General features: G+C 50.8%; 2 protein-coding genes across 3 annotated transcripts in view; one reads left to right on the forward strand and one right to left on the reverse strand.

Moving 5' to 3' along the window:
- Nucleotides 1–10,761: 10,761 nt before the first annotated feature.
- LOC135232697 (skin secretory protein xP2-like) lies at nt 10,762–13,181 on the reverse strand. The gene is made up of 3 exons (XM_064293215.1): nt 12,899–13,181; nt 11,509–12,238; nt 10,762–10,945 (listed from the first exon to the last, which is right to left on the reverse strand). The coding sequence occupies exons 1-3, from the start codon at nt 13,179–13,181 to the stop codon at nt 10,762–10,764; spliced, it is 1,197 nt and encodes a 398-aa protein (XP_064149285.1).
- Nucleotides 13,062–19,571, forward strand: part of SMAD7 (SMAD family member 7) — a 30,451-nt gene continuing 23,941 nt past the window's right edge. For both annotated transcript variants that reach the window (XM_064294542.1, XM_064294543.1), the window contains exons 1-2: nt 13,062–13,860; nt 15,133–15,186. In XM_064294542.1, coding sequence (XP_064150612.1) covers nt 13,248–13,860; nt 15,133–15,186 — 667 coding nt within the window. In that variant the 5' untranslated portion in view covers nt 13,062–13,247. The remainder of the gene's footprint in view (nt 13,861–15,132; nt 15,187–19,571) is intronic.

The following is a 19,571-nucleotide window of genomic DNA, read 5'->3' on the forward strand; positions in this document are numbered from 1 at the left end:
ATCTGACATCCCAGGGTTTCGTTCTTCTAAACCTGATTCCGTTTGTGTGCCTGTCAAGAAAGGCACCAATGACTTTATCTGGGAGGAAAATCTGGCATTTGTATAGCATATTAAACTTGTCAAAGGATGTCACCTACCTGATCTCTCTTGGTTTCTACGACACCTCCAGCTGCAGGAGGCAGGTAAGGTGATATTGTCAATTACGTTTGTGTAGACACAGGTTCAGAGAAGTGACGCTTCCTGGGGGAAGTTGCCAAGCCAATTTGTGACCCAGGACTCAAGCATAACTCCCAGCTCATTCTTGCTTTTGTTAGAGTGTGCTTACTTTCACTTGGCTTGTCAGCGTTCCTGGGTTGTCCAGGAATGTCCATTCTTGGAGAGGAAGGGGAATAGATATTCCAGCTACATACAACACAAAGAACTTGCCAGGTACCTAATAGGGACACTCAATAAATATTAATTAAAGAATGCGGCTACAGTGGCTTACGTGATGGCCAGATCCTTTCCAGTGTCAAGAATGTTCCATGAGAGACTGAAATGTTGGGCTGGAAGCCCTGTGGAGGCAGAGAGGACAGCAGAATCCCAGAGCCATGGAGCACATTCTCTTGGAAGATGAAAATACCCCTCCAACCCAATCTACCACTGAGCGAGGGTGAGGAAGGGAACGCACATTTGTCGAGTGCCTTCTTGGACCTGTATCTTCCTAGCTGGGGTAGGATTTACCCTGATTCTCCTCCACTTCTATGTCTCCCTCAAGCCAGTGGAGGACACTGGAGATGGCTGACTGGACCAGTGTCATTGGGCAGGAGGCATGTCTGGTGCAAGATCTGGGTGCTACTCTAGCCAGTGAATGGGGAGGGGGTGTCGTGAAATGGAATGGATATACCCACCCTGCTTAGTGTCACGAGGGATTATCTACTCATGGAGTACCAGTACCAGTAGAACTTCTCCATAGGGTTTTTTTGGCTGTAATCTTAAGGAAACAGATCACCAGGCCTTCCTTTTGTGGCACCACCAGATCGCTTCAAACTCCCAACCTTTAGGTTAGTAGGAAATGCAAACTTAAAAGATAGGACACTTAATTCCTTACACTAGGAAGGGTGTTATCTCAGAATAAATGGTTTATTCCATCATTATTGGTCTGTCATTCATCCAGCAAATATTAGTCGAGTGCTTACTCTGTCTAGGCACTGATATACGTAACACTTGTCCGCATGGAGGAGTCCTGATTGCGTAGTGATTAAGAGCTACAGCTGCTAACCAAAAGATCAGCAATTCAAATCCCCCAGCCGCTCCTTGGGAACCCTATGGCCAATTCTACTCTGTCCTGTAGGGTTGTTATGAGCAGGAATCAATTCGACAGCGAGGGGTTTGGGTTTTTTGTTTTTTTTTTTTTCCCCCCAGTCTTCCTGGAATGTACAATGCAGTGGGGGAGACAGATATTAATCAAAGAATGGGAATGAAACAAAATTGCAAGTGTTGCAAATACTATCTAGAGGCAGTGCCTGGTGCTCTGAAGGTGCATGATGATGTGAGGGGTGTTGGCCTAATCTCAGAGGTTGGGAGGCTGGAGGAGCCATAGGAGAGAAATGAGGGGCCTTTCAGATTAGAAGGCAGAATGCGCCAGGCTCTGGGATGGAAGGGAGAATGCTGAGCCAATGCGGGAGGGCGGGGGCACCAGGCCACACAGGACTTTGTAGGCCAAGTAAGGGAACTGGTGTCTGTGCCAATCAGATCAGCATTGAGACCAACAGTCTGGCATCAGAGGTGGACTGGGTGGCCGCGAGTGAGGCAAGAGCTGAAGTGAGAAAGCGATAGGAGGCTGGCGTATCTGTCGAGAGGAATGCTGGTGCATGTATTGGTGGCGGTTGTGGTGGGTGGACTTGGAGAAAAGAAGATGCATTGAGAGATACGTTGAAGGTAAAACTGACAGGATTTGGGGATATTTGGATATGGAGCAAGGGAGAGGCTTCTGCCCAGGATGGTCCTGGGGCTCTACTCCAATCACTGGATGGAAGGTGGAAGACCAGAGCTCTGGAGGAGAGGAATGTTCTGGGAAGAAGATGACCTGTTTGGGACATAATAAGTTTAAGGTGCCTGTGTAACATCCAAGAGGAGATATCATATAGGCACATGAAGTTATGGGACTGAAGATCCAAGCAGAAGCTAGTCCTTTAATTTCAATAACTTTTGCATCAAAAGGGTGCCTCCTGAAAGAACAGTGTGGCTGGGAGCTGGCAGGGTGGGGGTGGGGGGGCTGGATTTGCCCAACATACCCTTTAAACCCTTTAAACTGTGTATCACGGTGTATGTATTACCTGTACAAAAACAAATGAAATGTAAAAAGAAAGCTAAAAATACCAAATAATTTAGCTTTTGGAAAAACTCACATTGTGCAAGCTTTCTCAGGGATGATGGGTTCCTCCAGTGTTTGGACTGAAGAGGAGGGGTCTCTGGACTACATAACCTTTACAATCCCTTCGAACTCTCACCTCATTTTACTGTGCTTTCCTTATCTTTCTCTTACTGGTCTACCGGACTCTAGCAACGCTAAATAGTACCCTATCCCACCTACCTGGGAAGCCTTCAAAAGGAGTTACCAAGTGTCCAGGATGTAGCTCTGCTGAGGCAAGTCTCACCTCCCTCCGCCTGCACCCCACACATATTTTGAAGGTAAACCTCTCCTCGCTTCCTTGTTGCTGGTCATAATTATCACCAGAGTTATTTCCGGGTCACAGGAAAACACTTATGACACATAGTTATGCTTGAAAAGGACTAGAAACACTTGCATTGTTTCCTCACGTATCCCCCTTTCACTCAGAGGCTAAGAAAAAGATTTCCCATTATTTGTTTCTAAACTCTGACGCTGGCCTTTGTGACAGGGTTCCAACCGGTCCTTGTCAGACCCATGCAAATAAAATCCCAGTCGCTAGAAAAGATGGCTACCTCCTTCATTACCCTATCACTCGGGCAATTAGCTCCTCTAAAAATTCATTTCCTAGGAGCCGAAGATTGTGGAAATTAGTTTATTGGGCGGCTCCTACCTCAGAATCCAGGAGAATGGTGATAATCAGCATCTGTATACACTTGGTTTGCATAGCACTTGCTCTCTCCTCATGTCTGTACCTCTTTCCAGCAACCCTGTGGTGAGGACTTTGTTCCCTGAGCCACACACAGGCATTGTTATTTCAGTTTGTTGTATGAGGAAGGTAGACAGACTACGGAAACAGACTTTCTTTCCTAGGGCCTGGAAGTTAGTAATGGTAGAAAAGTATCATATCTAGTCCTAAAACTGGGCTGAGAGGTCCCTCTTGGCACTCCCTCTCCCCCCTACGACCTTGGCAGTAGTAATACCTTGGCATTACTCATGGGCCAGAGGCTTTCTTCTTCTTTTTTTTTTTTTAATTTTTACTGTGCTTTAAGTGAAAGTTTACAAATCAAGTCAGTCTCTCAAACAAAAATTGATATACGCCTTGCTATGTACTCCTAATTGCTCTCCACCTAATGAGACAGCACACTACTTCCCTCTACTCTGCTTTCGTGTCCATTCGGCCAGCCTCTGCCATCTTCTGCCTTCTCATCTCCTCTCCAGACAGGAGCTGCCCACATAGTCTCGTGTGTCCACTTGATCCAAGAAGCTCACTCTTCACTAGTATCATTTTCTATCCCGTAGTCCAGCCCAATCCCTGTCTGAAGAGTTGGCTTTGGGAATGGTTTCTGTCTTGGGCTTACAGAAGGTCTGGGGACCATTACCTCTGGGGTCCTTCTAGTCTCAGTCAGACCATCAAATCTGGCCTTTTTAAGAGAATTTGAGGTCTGCATCTCACTGCTCTCCGGTTCTCTCATGGGTTCTCTGTTGTGTTCGCAGGGGCTTCTTTGGTGGGGCCAGCGTATGCCAGGGGCAGCTGTGTAGTCCCCCCTGACTCCTTGACTCTAGTAATAACTCCTTGCTGCAGATGAAATGCTCTGTAGAGGAAACCTGCTTCACCCCTTCTGCAGGCTGCCCAGTTCTGATTCATCATTACAGAATGTCTCCTTGCTCAGATCCTAACCAGCATGGACTAGGCAGAATTCAACACCGAAGTCACCCTTTGGTGACTTTTGGCATGGGAATGGGAAAGATAAAAATAGGGAGAAAATCAGAAAACAACACAGATGGAGCCATCCCAGATTAATGTGGCAGTCCAACATGATCCGGTGTGTGGAGTCCATTTCAGTATGGCTGCCTGGAGCATAACCAAAAAAGACCAAACGCAGTGCCGTCAAGTCAATTCTGACTCATAGCAACCCTATAGGACAGAGTAGAACTGCCCCATAGAGTTTCCAAGGAGCGCCTGGTGGATTTGAACTGCTGACCCTTTGGTTAGCAGCTGTAGCACTTAACCACTATGCACCAGGGTTTTAGACTGTGAGAAATAACACCAGGGATACTCGAGGTGCATCTATGTAGGAAACAACAGTTACTTCCTTGCTTTGCTGTCTGCAAAATCAGTTTTTCAGTGCCCGTGGGAATGAGCTAAATTGTTTATCTCTTTGTGAAAACTGTAATGGGGAGTAATAATTATTTCCTTGTTGGCATTTGAGAACATTATCTAAGTACCCCCACACTGAGCCTTTGCAAGAAGACTTCACGGTTCAACACACTTCCACTCCACTTCTGTAAAAACTGGCATTGTTTCATGTCATGAACCAGTTTGACACAAGTGATACCTGCCTGTTAATTCGGGGAGTGGAGGTCAAGGATTTTCCATTTGTTTGAGCAGAAACATTTCTGTAACTGTAGATGATCTCGGGTTGTTCCTGCAATTTTCTTCCTGCAAAGACAGCTTCGTTCTGAGGAAGTATGCTCTCCCAGGCCACCTGTGCAAGGACCATCACTGACTTCTGAAGCTTTAGGAGCATTTATGGCAACCCTGGTGGTTTAGTGGTTAAGTGCTATGGCTGCTAACCAAGAGGCCGGCAGTTTGAATCCCCCAGGTGCTCCTTGGAAACTCTACGGGGCAGTTCTACTCCGTCCTATAGGGTCACTAAGAGTCAGAATCGACTCGACGACAGTGGGAAATAGATAAAGGAAAAGGAGCCCTGGTGGTACAGTGGTTAAGCACTTGGCTGCTAAACGAAAAGGTCGGTGGTTTGAACCTACCAGCCGGTCTACAGGAGAAAGACGCGGCAGGCTGCTCCCCTAAAGATTACAGCCTCGGAAACCCTACGGGGGCAGTTCTACTCTGTCCTGCAGGGTTGTTATGCGTTGGAATCTAATCTACTTGATTGCGATGGGTTAGGTTTGGTTTTATAGATTAAGGGATGGAGTCTCTGAGTGGTGCAAATGGTTAACACGCTCGGCTGCTAACTAAAAGATCGAAGGTTTGAGTCCACCCAGAGGTGCCTCAGCAAAAAGGCCTGGCAATCTACTTCTAATAAATGCACCGTTGAGAACCCTACGGAGCACAGTTCTACTCTAACACACATGGGGTTGCCATGAGTCAGAATCAACTTCACGACAACTGTTTTTTTTTCAAGGTTGTACACTTAAAGAGACAAGCATGGCTTGGGTTTTGAAAGTTAGCTTAAAGTTGACAGAAAACTAAAATATTTTTCTCTCTTTCTTGTGTTTTCCTTTTAAATAGGACCATTGGTACCATGAGCACTTGTGCCTGACTAGTCAACTCAACCAATCTCATTCAAAATATTTTTTCCTTTGGGAAACTTTTTTTTTTCTTTCTTTCTTTTTTCAATTGCACTTTAAATGAAGGTTTACAGAGCAAATTAGTTTCTAATTAAACAATTAATTAATACACATATTGTTTTGTGACATTGGTTGCCAACCCCACAACATGTCAACTCTCTCACCTTCTCAGCCTTGAGTTCCGCGTTACCAGCTTTCCTGTCCCCTCCTGCCTTTTTGTCCTTGCCCCTGGGCTGGTGTGCCCATTTAGTCTCATTTTGTTTTATGGCCCTGTATAATCTTTGGCTGAAGGGTGAACCTCAGGAGTGACTTCAATACTGAGTTAAAAGGGTGTCAGGGGGCCATGCTCTGGGGGTTTCTTCAGTCTCTGTCAGACCAGTAAGTTTGGTCTTTCTTTGTGAGTTAGAATTTTGGTCTGCATTTTTGTCCAGCTCTGTCCAGGACCCTCTATTGTAATCCCTGTCAGAGCAGTCGGTGATGGTGGCCGGGTACCATCTAGTTGGGTTGAGCTCAGTCTGGTGGAAGTAGTGGTAGTTGTGATCCATTACTCCTTTGGACTAATCTTTCCCTTGTGTCTTTGGTTTTCTTCATTCTCCCTTTGGAAAACCTTTTGAGACCCCTCCCAGACAGAATAAATTCCTTGACTTTATGTTCTCCAGAGCCAGCACCTCCATTCTTGCTGCTAGGGTAGCGGGGATCACATTTTGCAAGGGTTGTTCGTTTCCATATTTCTAGCCCTCCCCTAGATTATGTACTTCTTGAGGGCAGAGGCTGTTTAATGCTTGCGTTTATATCCCTCAAAGGTCTCTCCTGGTGCCTGGCACATGAGCTCTGAATCAATGCTGGCAAAATTGATCAAGAATCACGTGACTGCGTTTCTGTTCCAAAAAGCAAAGCTCTCATTTTCTCAGGTTGGGCAGGCTCCTTCCTGAGTCTCCGTCGTCGCGACATCAGTATTTATTGGGCTGTCTGTTCCGGGTTAGGACTTGCACCTGACTGATATCTAGAATGACTTTTGATTAGGACCAGCATGTTTCCTCCCTGACTCTTGCCAGGGTCATGACGAGGCAGTCTCCACCCTTGCCGTCTGGGATGAGACATTGGCCTGTGTTGTCATCGCCTTCCTGTAGTAACCGCCCCGCCCCACAGAAAGAGAGAAGCTGTCTACAGGGGCATCACTCCCACGGGGACCTCGCCGACTTATCTTTTCCGACAAGGACATCAGAAGAGCAAATTTCAGGAAATGAGGAAAGCAAACAGGGGGTTTTAACCATTTAAAATTTATTTTTTGAATAAGTAACACATTTGCATGGCTCAAAAGTCAAAAGACAGAAAATTTACATACAGTGAAGTTTGCCTCCCAGCTCTGTTCTGCAGCCACTTAGTTCCCTTCCCTAGAGGAAACCACATGTCTCCCTCTAAACACACACACACACACACACACACACACACACACACACACACATTATTATCAGGTGCTCTCAATTCCAACTCATGGTGACCCTATATGACAGAGCAGAACTGACCCCGCAGGGTTTCCTAGGCTGTAATCTTTACGAGAGCAGATCCCCGGTCTTTTCTCCTGCAGAGTGGCGGGTCAGTTTAAATCTCCAACCTTTCATTTAGTAGCTGAGTGCTTAACCATTGCACCACCAGGATTCTCTTTTTTTTTTTTTTTAAGCTGTGGTAAATATATATGCAACAAATCGTTTGCCATCTCAACCTTATTTATATGTACAATTCAGTGGCACTAATTATGTTTATCAAGTTTTTCAACCATTACCATTATCTGTTTTACGTGCCCATATATTTGAAGGTCTCAGGTCTTCTCCTTCTTTACTTCTTCTGGATGTTTCTCTTATCTCCTCTGTAACAAAGTGTATTTCATCCTGTCACCCCAGTCTCAACCCCCGGTACCTAGTTGGGTACACTGGACAGCCACCTAGCAGACGTTATGGCTCAGCTGACAGCATGTCTGCAATGCAAGAATATTTGATGAGTCAGGGCTTACAGCACCTTTATTTGACTGTGAATTAGATGCGCGTTCATTCACCTATGTTCTTGTTCTTCAACCATAACCCAAGAAGTGCTGCTTGTCATATCAGCCTCACTCCAGCTTTCTTCCTTTCGTAAACCATGGCTTTCATTTGTATCATTGCCAGTTAGGGATGGTTTAGGGCTCACTCACACATTTTTCAGGGGACGATTGTGCAAGAAATGTCTATATTTTCCAACACTCTTTTGGCCTCTTCAATTGTTTCTTCTTTTGGTTACTGTGAGAACAAAATCCTCATCCCTGCCTCACCCCTGGCCTCACCCCCACCAACACGCACCCACATGCACTTTGGGGGCGTCTCTCTGCCCTTCGCTTCCCTGAACCATTGACAACCAGGAAAGAACTGAAAGGAAGAATCCTATGCAGGAGTTTTTCAGCTTTGGCTTAGGGTTGTTGCTAGGTGTTGAGAATTCAGGAAATTCTCCTTTTTCTCCCTTCCCTTTCTTAAATCAGGCTTATTCTTACAGGCTTCCTCTTCCCCTGGCAGTTGTTGAGGGTCACCTGTTTCTTCATCTGCTTCTCGTGCACTTTGCTGCTTTCCATCCGCGTGCACTCTGGGGATTCCTGAATGCTCAGAGACCACAGGCCTTGGAGAAACTTCCTAGGGTTTCCTCTCTCCACTTAGCCAGTGTGTCAAGTGGCAGCACCTGCCCCCCCTCCCAGGTGCTGGGGGTGGGGTGGGTGGGCAGTGATTAAGTAGCTAGCCAGGTCTTTAGCTGACTCCATCCTTGTTTGTCATAACTCTGCCGCAAGTTATTTTGGTCTCTGTGACTTGTGGCTGCACCATGATTAGGGTTTGATTACTATCACCAAAGTGACTAAAAGATGAAAATAGAAGCCACAACAGGAAATAAACAACTGCAAATGAGATATTTTATTCCATATTCCCTGCCAGCAAATGATTAGAATCAAACTCATTCACAATAGTTTGGTGAACTCCTAAACTTTTTTTTTTTTTATTAAGAGGATCAGAATAGTCTTGAGAAGCTGTGCTTGTCGGTCACATTTGTACACGTGGAGGGAAAAAAGGAGCTCCCTTTCTAGGCACACCCGCCAGCCAGAAGTTCCCCTAGTGCCTGCTTCTTTCTTGGAAAGGAAAGGAGTAAGAATGGGATGGGGTGGGGCTGGCACGCAGGAAGGCTCCGGATGTTAACTGATTCAAGGGGTGCCAGGGAGCTATAAAGCAGCCCAGAACCAACAATTGTAGCTACTTGCCCCACATCCCACCCATTTTCTACCCAGCATAGTAAAATGGAGGAGGGAAGCTGCATGGAGAAGGCAAGATAGGAATGACGCCTGAATTAAAACACCCACAATTACACTATATGGGAACATACCTCTGCAAGTACACGCATGTTCCACCCAGACAAGCTGTGACGTCAGATTCCACTCCAAAACTCCCGTTAAACCTACTTGCCCTGTGTGTGCTCTGGCCTCACATGGCGGAGAGATTTAGACGCCAATGGCCAGATTTCCAAAAGATTCTTAAGATCCTCTAGTTAGCCAAGAAACGTAGTTAGAAGGTATGATACTCGCTTTTTCTGTTTATGTACATCCTTCCTGCCATTTTGTGGCCCGGCCTAGCCTCTCTCAAAAAGTGAAGATCTGCTAGTGAGGCTCAGAGCTGAGAGACAGAATGGGACCCAAGAGGGCAGGCAACTTGCTCAGGAAGCTTCAGACCCTGCCAAGTGCTCGCCTAACATAAGGATCATTATTAGCGCAAGTTGCTTTACTAGTGAGGGGCTCTGCAGGAATCAGGTCTTCTGACTTGTAGTCTGGTACTGTACTCTTTCTAAGCCTTCCTGAGGTGAGTGTATTAGACATTTCCCAGGCACCTCGAAAATCTCATTTCTGTTTCTTCTGGTTGTATCTGCCTATGATGTTAGAATCACCCAGAACCAAATCTCCCCCTTCTCCATTTCCTCCTGGGCTTTCTTGGCTGCTGTCTTTGCAGGCTGTTTCTTCAGAAAGTTGTACACACACAGTTTCAATAAGCAATATTTTTATCTACAACAAAATTCTGATCTTATACAGTTGCAGTCTAGGTGGCCTTACAAAGCAAGTATTTAGAATGCCAGCTCCTACTGCCTCCTACATACACGTTTCTGCACCGCTTGGCATCCTGCTATCTTCTAGATTAATAAACTTCAGAGCTCCCTTGTCGGAGATGATCACGTAACCAATGTTGCTCATTTCTTCTCCCCTTTATGTCTCCAAAGGTGCTTTTTGGGGGGTGTGTGTGGGGAAAGTGGTCCAAATGCCTCTTGAAGTCCTATCCAGCTCTAAGTGTTGATTCCTAAATATTTAGTAAGCATCTACCGCCTGTCAGACATTGGAGGGGAGGGGCCCTTAGCTGTAGGGGTGTCCAAGATTCATCTGTGCCTTTTAAAACTGTATCATTTAGCGGCAGAGATCAAACAGTGCGTTTTAGCGTTTCTAAAGATTCTTTAAAACCCCGTAGGAGTTTCATGGGGCCCTGGTGGTGCAGTGATTTGAGAACTAGGGCGGCGTGCTACAGCGCTAACCAAAAGGTCTGCGGTTCAATCCACCAGCCGCTCCTCGGCAACCCTATAGCCGATGGAGTAGTTCTAGTCTGTCCTACAGGAGTCGCTATGAGTCGGAATCGACTCGGCGGCAAGGTTTTTTTTTTTTTTAAACGAGTTTCATTGTTGTACTGATCTCACAATTGTAAATGAGTTTTTAAAATCGTATTTCACTGAATAAAATGTGAGATTAGAATCACCATGCCAGCTAATAGCCTTACCGCTACTGATGCGTATATATTTAAATCATTACGTCTTTAGTACCGCCGGTTTTCACGCTGCAAAAGCGCTCCTGTTCTTTCTCTACCAATGCTTTCCTTACCCATTTGCCTGTAATGACCTGCCAGGTGGGTATACGCTGCTCCCCAACCTGGGGTCAGGGAGTGACTCTCTGACCCTAAGCACCCTGAAAGCTCCGAGGACGAGGAGGGGCCGAAGTAGGCCCCGTATGCATATGCACGCACCGGGCAGATTGTTCAGAGGGTAATCTCCCCGCGCCCGGAGGCTGGCGGCGGGCGGCGGAGGTCTTCCGGGCCCTGGAGGAAACCTGCCTGCGGCAGGCAGGCGAGCCCCCAGCTCCCTCCTTTCTCGCCGGGCTGCTGCCCCTCGCAGCGCATAAGCCGGCCAAATGCATTCCAGAGCTGTGCGCTAGACGCACTTCTGCAGGCAGTCCCAGAAACCAGAGCCCGGAGCGGGAGCGGCGGGCGGGAGCGCGCGGCCGCCGCTGAGGTCACATTCGCGCCGCCTCCCGCCCTCGGCGGCCTGGCTGTTCCCTCCAGCGCACACTCCCAGGGCCTGGGTCCAGTCCGGTGTAAATGTCTTTTCAACAGAGACAGCCTTCTCCTCCTCCCCCTCCCTCCCTCCGGCGGGGCCAAGGAGCCACCGTCAGGCCTTTAAACAAAACGAATGAATGGAGTGCCGGGACAGCGAGTGCGAGGCTCGGGGTCCGGGTCTAGGTCGGGCCGCCGACCGCCTAGCTCCGCTCCCAAACTCCCGGCGAAGCCCCCTCTGCTCCCAGCGGTTCCAGTCCTCCGCTCAGCCGGCTCACCGGCGATTCTGGGAGCCTCTGCGCCCCACGCCCTCCCCCTACCCCCCCCTTCAGACCCGGGAGGGGGTGGCAATGGTGGGGGGGGGGTGAGAAATAGCTTTTAGAAACCCGATCTGTTGTTTGCGAAACACAATCGCTTTTTTTTTTTAAAGCGACAGGGTGTCTAGACGGCCACGTGACGAGGCCGGAGCCGGGCGCGCCACTGCGCAGTGGAACCAGCCGAGCAGAGGCCCGGAGGGGGGGCGGGGGGGCGGGGAGGAGGCGGTGGCGGCGGCGGCGCTGGGGGCGGGTAGGGAGGGGGAGGAAGGGGGCGGGGGCGGGAGGCCTTGCGGGAGGCGGCGAGCCCCGGGCACACTCGCTCGCTCGCTCGGCGCACGGAGGACCCTGTCCCTGAGCCGAGCAAGCCGAGGCAGCAGGGCGCCGCGCTTGGTGTGCTCGCCGCGCCGGGGAGAGCTGCCCGAGACGGAGCCAGCCCGCCGGCGCCAAGCCGCCGAGCGCCTGGCCGCGGAGCCCCGGAGTGCGGCACTTTGAACCCCAGGCGGCGGCAGCAGGACCCGAGAGCCAGGAGAGGGCGGACGGGGGACAAGGAGGCTCCGGGGAGCGACGAGGAGAGTCTCGGAGGAGGAGGCGGCGCGAGGACACCGGGGCCTCCTGCCGCCGCCGAGTCGGGGCGAGCAGCCCATGCGGGGAGGCTCGGTGGACAGCAGCGGCCAGGGGAGGGGGCGCCGGCGGTCCCCGCATTAGCGAGCAGCTTGCGCCCCGGGAGGGCGAGAGCGCGCCGACCCGCTGGGGGCCCGCCGCCGCCGCCGCGCCGCCCTCCCCCGCGCTGTCAGCTCCGCCAGGCGCAGCCGCCGCGGCCGCAGCATCTTCTCCCCTGCGCCCCCGCCAGCCCGAGGAAGTCCCGCCTAGGGCCCCCGGGAGCGCAGGAGGCAAGACCAGACTCCCCTCGAATACCCAGATGCGGAGGATTGGAGCCACCGAGCCAAAGCTTTCTGTGGATTAAAAAATACACGATTTTTTTTTTTTGGCAGAAGATAAGGAGAGGAAGACCAGCGGGGCTGTGCAAGGAAAGAAGGGGGGATGTAACTCGTGGATACGGTTTTCCACCCCTCAAACATCTTGTTCTACTTTGTAAACATTTTTTTTTCTATCCCAGTTCCAGCCGGAGACCTCCGGGGTGCGAGGAGGTTGTGTTTTTCATTTTTGGTTTTGCATATTACATTCTTAGCTTTTGAGAGAGCCTTCTTATTTCATGCGGGGTGAAGTCCACTCGGCCCCTCCCCTGAGTCTTCGTGTGCACGGAATTCGAGGAGATCCGGTTACTAAGGATATAGAGGAAAAAAATAAATCCCGTGCCTGCTTTTTTTTTTTTAATTGCTTGCTTCTCCCCACCCCCAAATTAAGTTGCTTAGCAAGGGGGAAAGAGGCTTTCTCCTCCCTCCAACAGCCCGGCCGAACGCCTTTCGTTTTTTGCCCCCGCGGATCTTCTATGTAGAAAGCCGAGGCTGGCGAGCCCGACACTCGGGAGCCGCTGCGGGGGGGCCTCTATTTGGGGAGGCGCCGACGGGGGCAGGCTTGGTCGCCCCCAGGGAAGCGGCGGCAGCTTTCCTCCGGGGCGCGCCGGGGCCCGAGAGCCGCGCAGGGCGCGGGCCGCGCGGGGTGGGGCAGCCGGAGCGCAGGCCCCCGAGCTCCGGCGGGCGCCCCCGGGCCCCCGCGCGCGCCCCGGCCTCTGGGAGACTGGCGCATGCCACGGAGCGCCCCTCGGGCCGCCGCCGCTCCTGCCCGGGCCCCTGCTGCTGCTGCTGTCGCCTGCGCCTGCTGCCCCAACTCGGCGCCCGACTTCTTCATGGTGTGCGGAGGTCATGTTCGCTCCTTAGCCGGCAAACGACGTTTCTCCTCGCTTCCTCGCCCCGCATGTTCAGGACCAAACGATCTGCGCTCGTCCGGCGTCTCTGGAGGAGCCGTGCGCCCGGCGGCGAGGACGAGGAGGAGGGCGCGGGGGGAGGCGGCGGAGGAGGAGAGCCGAGGGGGGAAGGGGCGACGGACGCCCGGGCGCATGGGGCCGGCGGCGGCGGCGCGGGCAGGGCTGGCTGCTGCATGGGCAAGGCAGTCAGAGGTGCCAAAGGTCACCACCATCCCCATCCCCCAACCGCGGGCGCCGGCGCAGCCGGGGGCGCCGAGGCGGATTTGAAGGCGCTCACGCACTCGGTGCTGAAGAAACTGAAGGAGCGGCAGCTGGAGCTGCTGCTCCAGGCCGTGGAGTCCCGCGGCGGGACCCGCACCGCGTGCCTCCTGCTTCCCGGCCGCCTTGACTGCAGACTGGGCCCGGGGGCGCCCGCCGGCGCGCAGCCCGCGCAGCCGCCCTCGGCTTACTCGCTCCCCCTCCTGCTGTGCAAAGTGTTCAGGTGGCCGGATCTCAGGCATTCCTCGGAAGTCAAGAGGCTGTGTTGCTGTGAATCTTACGGGAAAATCAACCCTGAGCTGGTGTGCTGCAACCCCCATCACCTTAGCCGACTCTGCGAACTAGGTAAGAAGTTCTGCGACCACCCTCTTCAACCCCCGCGCTCAGATGGTTGAATAAAAGCCCCAGTGCGCTGTGTGTTTTTGCAGCCACCTCTCCAGGGGGAAGTGTGCATCCCCTTCTGGGAGGAGACTTGGGAAAAGGCAGAGAAGGGACAGGGACATTCCCTGGGGCTTCCCTTCCAGGTTCTTATCTGTTGCCCCGAGGGAGGCTGTGGCATTGTTCGTGCACACGCTGCACAGACCTGCGGGTAGAAATTAGGCACCCTCATTTCCGCATCAGTAAGGGGATGCAGAGAAAAGGTGGGGGTGGGGGGGTTCACCCCTATCCCGCACCCGGAAAGGCGTTGAGGTGTGTGGCCGAGTTGGCCTCGGTCCAAGCCCGCCAAGGAAGGCTGGGAGAAGCAAGGAGTTGTAAAGGCTGCAAAGTCTTTTCTCTCTTAGTAAACAAGGAGAGTCACGACGGGCACAAGTGGCCCCGATTCTGCCGTGGGCGCTCAGCTTTGGGGCTCGGGGTCAAAGACGGTTAGGATGGGAGGCCGAACTTGATAATCCCCCCCAACTCTGCCAGCACGGGAGTGAAACAAAAACAGTCAGGCGAAGTTGGGTCTCCCTACTTTTTCCAGAACAGAAAAGCATAGAATGCCTATTAACTTGGCCCCCAGCGCCTCGGTGTTGCTGCTGCCCCTTTCAGCGCTGGGGCCTGGGCTGCGCGGCTGAGACCCGGAGCCTCCGTCCCTTTATCCTCTCAGCCACCTCCACTCCTTCCTTCACGTCTGTGCCCGGGGTGGGCCGTGGTACACCCTAGGTCATCAGAGCCCAGCGCCTCCAGACTCCCTCCCGCTCGAGTTCACTAGAATACTTTTGGGGCGCGCCTCCCGGGTGGGCTGGGCCAGGGGAGCCCGGCGGCGGGGGCGGAGGGAAATTGCGCCCGGGGGTGGGGGGGTGCTCGGAGGGTGCCTTGTCGCCCCCCGCCCTTGAACTGTGCAGTGCGATACCCCGTTAAGCCGCGGCCAAGCCGGTGATTTCCAGCCGGGCTGGCCGAACGCGGCGGCGACGGCCGCAGACGTGGAGGAGCGGAGCGCCGGGGCTGGCGCCAGGCGGCCTCTTTTGTTTATCTGACAGCTAAATATCAAGGCAATCACCGCCTCGCGGCCCTGCCTCCAACCCCCACAGCTAAGACAAACAGTTGGGCTCAAAGAATGCCTCTGTTATCATAAGTTTCTATCTCTCTTTCTCATGGCGCGGCCTTTATTTTCTCTTACTTTTTAAATTCCAGAGTCTCCCCCTCCTCCTTACTCCAGATACCCGATGGATTTTCTCAAACCAACTGGTGAGTAGATGCTTTTAAAAATACCCTTCCTTTCTGAAGTTAGATTCGGAGCTTCTAGGACTCGGGTTTTCTTTCTAGGCAGTGGACGAGAGAGGGATGGGTTATGGCAAGCTGGTTATATAGGTTTCATCTTTTGGAAATTTGGTGGATTTTTCTCAGTTTTTGTTGTGACTGGATTTTTTTTTTTTTTTTTTTTTACGGAGGTATTTCCTAGATGAGCTTTACATTGTGTTCCTTTTTTACGTGTTTGCACTCCATCACCGAAATTGGCGTGGCCTTAGCACGTGGAAGCCTTGATCCACGCATAAGGGTCTTGGGAGCCAAATAGGACAGGTTGATGGGAAAATTTGGAGACTGCTTTATGAGCGCCAGGAGAGGCAGTGGGAAGAATGGCTAATTGGATGGAAGCAAAGACTTTGGAGAAAGGTTTTAGAAAGTTTAAGAAGTAAAGGCCATAGCACCCTTATTGGTTTCCCTCACCCTTCTAGTCACCTCCAAGTCAGCGTTCTCCAGGGGTTTCTCAGAATTCTTGGTTGGGGCCATAAAAGTTTTTAGCATAGCTCTGCATGCCTTTTGCTTTGTAACTGAATCGCCCTGGGCCAGGGCAGAAGCCCAGTTGAGACTGGCACCAGCTCTGTTGTGGTTGTCTGCATTCAGCTTCTGGCTGGCAGCACAGGGGCTCACCGGGTGGATTTAACAGTGGGAGGGGGAAGAGGGTCAGCAAAACTGAGATGTGCGGATGACGACAGGGAGGAACCCCAGTTTCTAGGAGCCCCTTCTTGTCCTGTGAAATTCATTTACTGATAGTAAGGATTGTAACTTTTGTCTGTGTGCCTATCTACTGATGCCTAAGGGTGGTAAAGCTGGTGGCGACATTTTTATTTTTGCCAAGGTTCTGGGAGAAGTGAAGGGTTGGGCACCATTTAGCTTCTGGAATTCTACAAGTTCTTCCGCCTCCTGAGTTTTGGCTGTTGGGCCTTTCCCCCCACTAATTAAAAGTTTTGCTGGGGCGTTGTCATAAATTAAATACTTTAATGAATGGTGTACGCGAAGCCCATACTCTGCAGCCAGCCCTCCCAGGACTCACCGGCTCCCTCAAGTTGGGAAGGCGTTGCTGCTTGCTCCCCTGCCTGTCTAATAAGTGGCCTGCAAAACGTGATATTTTGCTTTCGATTTACAAAACACCAGATAAATGGTCATTAATGAGGGAGATAACCAGCTCTCTGTATGGGGAACAAACGCTAACAGAAATTACCAAGCTCTGTTTTCCCAAAGAGTGTGACTTGACTAGGCTTTTTGGTTTAAATAAGACTCAAGAGTTTTTCGTGAGGTTAGTCCTCAAAGGGTCCATCTCTGCCCTTTTTTTTGTTTGTTTGTTTTTCCTTCCATATGCAAATTTGCAGGTTTTCCTTAAGAGAGCAAGAAATAGAACAGTCATCTTGGCCCTGGAGGTAAAGATTGTGTTCCCAGCAACCTCCTCAGTCCATAGACAAGAAGGGCCACATTCTCTTGGGTTTCCTGTAAAGACAGATACTGGGCTAAATCTATTAGCAGGATTTAAGCAGTCATTCTGCCAGGCCAGGACCTCATTTTCAGAGAGTGGAGTGATATATTTATTCATTAGCAAGTGTTGACATTAGGTAGCAAAATGTGTGTAAACAGAGAAGGCACAAAGAAGGGAATGTGCCATTTCCAAGGGGGAGAAAAATCCCCCAGATCAGCCAATAGGAAGTGATTAACCTGCTAATCGGAAACTCAAACAGCTGGTTACTCACCCAAAACGTTTTGTTTACAACAAAACAAAAAAAGGAATGAAAAAAGACTCTGTTATGTAAGAACAGGAGAGGGTAACAGACAAAGCCCCCGTGAAAGAGTGCAGAGTGCGTCCTGTTGCATTGGAAAGTGGCCAAGTCTGGGACTGGCGGAGGCCTGGGGACAAGAGTAGGGGTGGAGGGGCTCCGGGACAGGTCTAGGGCTGTCTGAGGCAGATCTGGGGCTAGTGGAGCCCTGGGACAGGTCTGGAAGTTCAGGGATGGTTTCGATGGCATTGAGGCTAGGAGCACTGAGGCTAGACCCACAGATGGGGTGTTGCCTCAGGTGTTCACCCCCACCTTGTATATGGAAGAGTTTTTGGCTTAGGAATTTAGATCAGCCCTTACATTCTTAAGTTTCTAAGCCCTAGGTTGAATTTTTGGTCTTGGGGTGAGAACCAGGCATAAGGCTTTTCAGTGGACATGTATTAAACTCTTAACCAGTTGTACAACTAAGGGAATCCTTTTGTGAAGTTTCTTGGGAAGAGACCATGAGAAGCAGGCTTGGGCCTGGTACCCCACAGCCTGTGGAGGAACTGGAAGGCTAAAGGCAGGCAGCCCCATTTTGCTAGGGTTAAGCCACTTGAGGGCCTGGCCTTTGTACACCTGGGTCCTCGGTGGACCAAGACCAGCAGGATCTTCTGGGAAGGAGTGTTAGACACAACTGAATCTAAGGGCAAGGTGGCTGTGCCTTTTGACTATGACTCAGGAACTCCATTCCATAAGGGATAAGAACATGCCATTCAACAATAGGTCTCAGTTTGTGGCATGGGAAGCTGCGGGTGGGAATTGCTGTGTGGACTCTGCCTACTGTGTCTAGCTCTGAATGTCTGAAAGGCTTGAAAAGGGCATGGGGACGTTGTTGGACAAGGCAGCCAGGTGGCCAGTGGCCATTGACAGAAGAGTCTCCAAAGTTTCGTTGAGGAGTCTGGCCCTGTTTTAATTCAGGCCACTCAGTTAACTTTTTCAGGCCTTGTTTTAAATCCAGGTGATGGATGGGTTAGATTCAGTGATGTACACATTCATTCATTGGTTCATTCATTCATCTGCAGCCAGGGTGATGTGCTCACCCTAAAATCTGATGATTCTCATCCAGTGGATTGCTTTTCTGTAACTAGAGTTCATTGAGTTGTGTGTTGTGTGAACTATTTATGGCAGAGCTGGGGCACTTGGGATCTGTTGTTGATGGTGGTGTGGCTCCTGTGTCCCAGACAGTACTTAGGAAGCTTACAGCTAACTCAATAGGAGTATCCTGGCTCTCCTGCAAACATTCTCTTAGTTAGAGAAGCTCAGTGGGACTCCTGACTCCCTCACCTTGTACTTGTTCTCAACAGTTCATTTCTTGGTTGCTCCTCCAGCTTGGGTTTTGAGGATTTTGCTGGAGCTGCTTAGATTCCTGAGTGGCGCAGTTTGCACTTGACTATCAGCCTAAAGGTTGGCAGTTCCCACCCAGCCAGTGGCGTCATGGAAGAAAGGCCTGGCTTCTGTAAAGACTACAGCCAAGAAAACCCCATGGAGCGGTTCTACTCTGTAACACACGGGGTCGCCATGAGTCACAATTGACTCCGCAGCAATGGAGTTTGGCTTTGGTTTGGATGGAGCTGCTAGGAGAAGGGAACACCTTTTTTTCTCCCGTAGAACCTAGCACTTCACAATGTTCGGCAATGGTGGCGGAAGAGAGCCAGGAATGGCTAGAGTTTCTGTGTGTCTGCCAGCCTGGGCTTTGGGGAGTGGGAGACACAGGCAGAAGTTGAGACCCTGACTTTGGACATCTGTCTTCGCGGAGTCTTTTTATGGGTGAGGGATGGAGACCTGGCCCCATTGACCTTTACAAGCCTGGCGGTAGCTTGAGGCCAGTTTGGATGCTGAAGGCTGTCTCAGTCTAGACGCCTCCAAGGAAGAGGGTTGGGACTCTGGCCTGACTGGAGAGGAAGAGCCGTGGGATAGGAGCTCCCAGGGGTGCAACCCAACTCACTGGGTGGCCCCTTGGGCTAGTCAGCGATGCCTCAGTTTACCTGGATGCATGTTGAACAGGTATATTTTGCTACTTCACAAGGGTGGTAGGGAGGCCTAATTAATGTTTGTAAATCCCTCCGGAGATCAAAGGCGCTGTAGAAGGGCAGAGTACCATTTCATAAAAACGCTTGTGGTTGCCAGTGCAGAGCTGGCTTACCTTTGATCTGAGACGGCTGACACTCTGGATGTGGTCCCTGCTCTGCCTGGAGATGCCGGGCTTTTCCTTTGAAACACACCTTGTTCCTGGGATTCCGCCAGCCAGAGCTCGATGGGGCGTGGCTGTGGATAAGTCATCACATTTAATACGGGGGTGTCTTCCTTTTTGGGGGTGGGTGGAGGACAAGGTTGAGAAGCCTATCTCTAGCACACGGCGAAGGCCATCAAAGTAGTTTAGAAAGTGTAGGGTATACACCATTTAGCAAGTAACTCCATTTCCTGCCTCCCCCTATTGTTTTCCATTTGATTAAGTGTATCCTGTAAAACTGTATATTCCTGTTAGGAATTATACTTTACCCTGATAAAGTGAGATTACACACACAGTCCTCTCTCTCCCCCTTG

This window comes from Loxodonta africana, chromosome 11 (assembly GCF_030014295.1).
Source record: "Loxodonta africana isolate mLoxAfr1 chromosome 11, mLoxAfr1.hap2, whole genome shotgun sequence".
Taxonomy (NCBI): domain Eukaryota; kingdom Metazoa; phylum Chordata; class Mammalia; order Proboscidea; family Elephantidae; genus Loxodonta; species Loxodonta africana.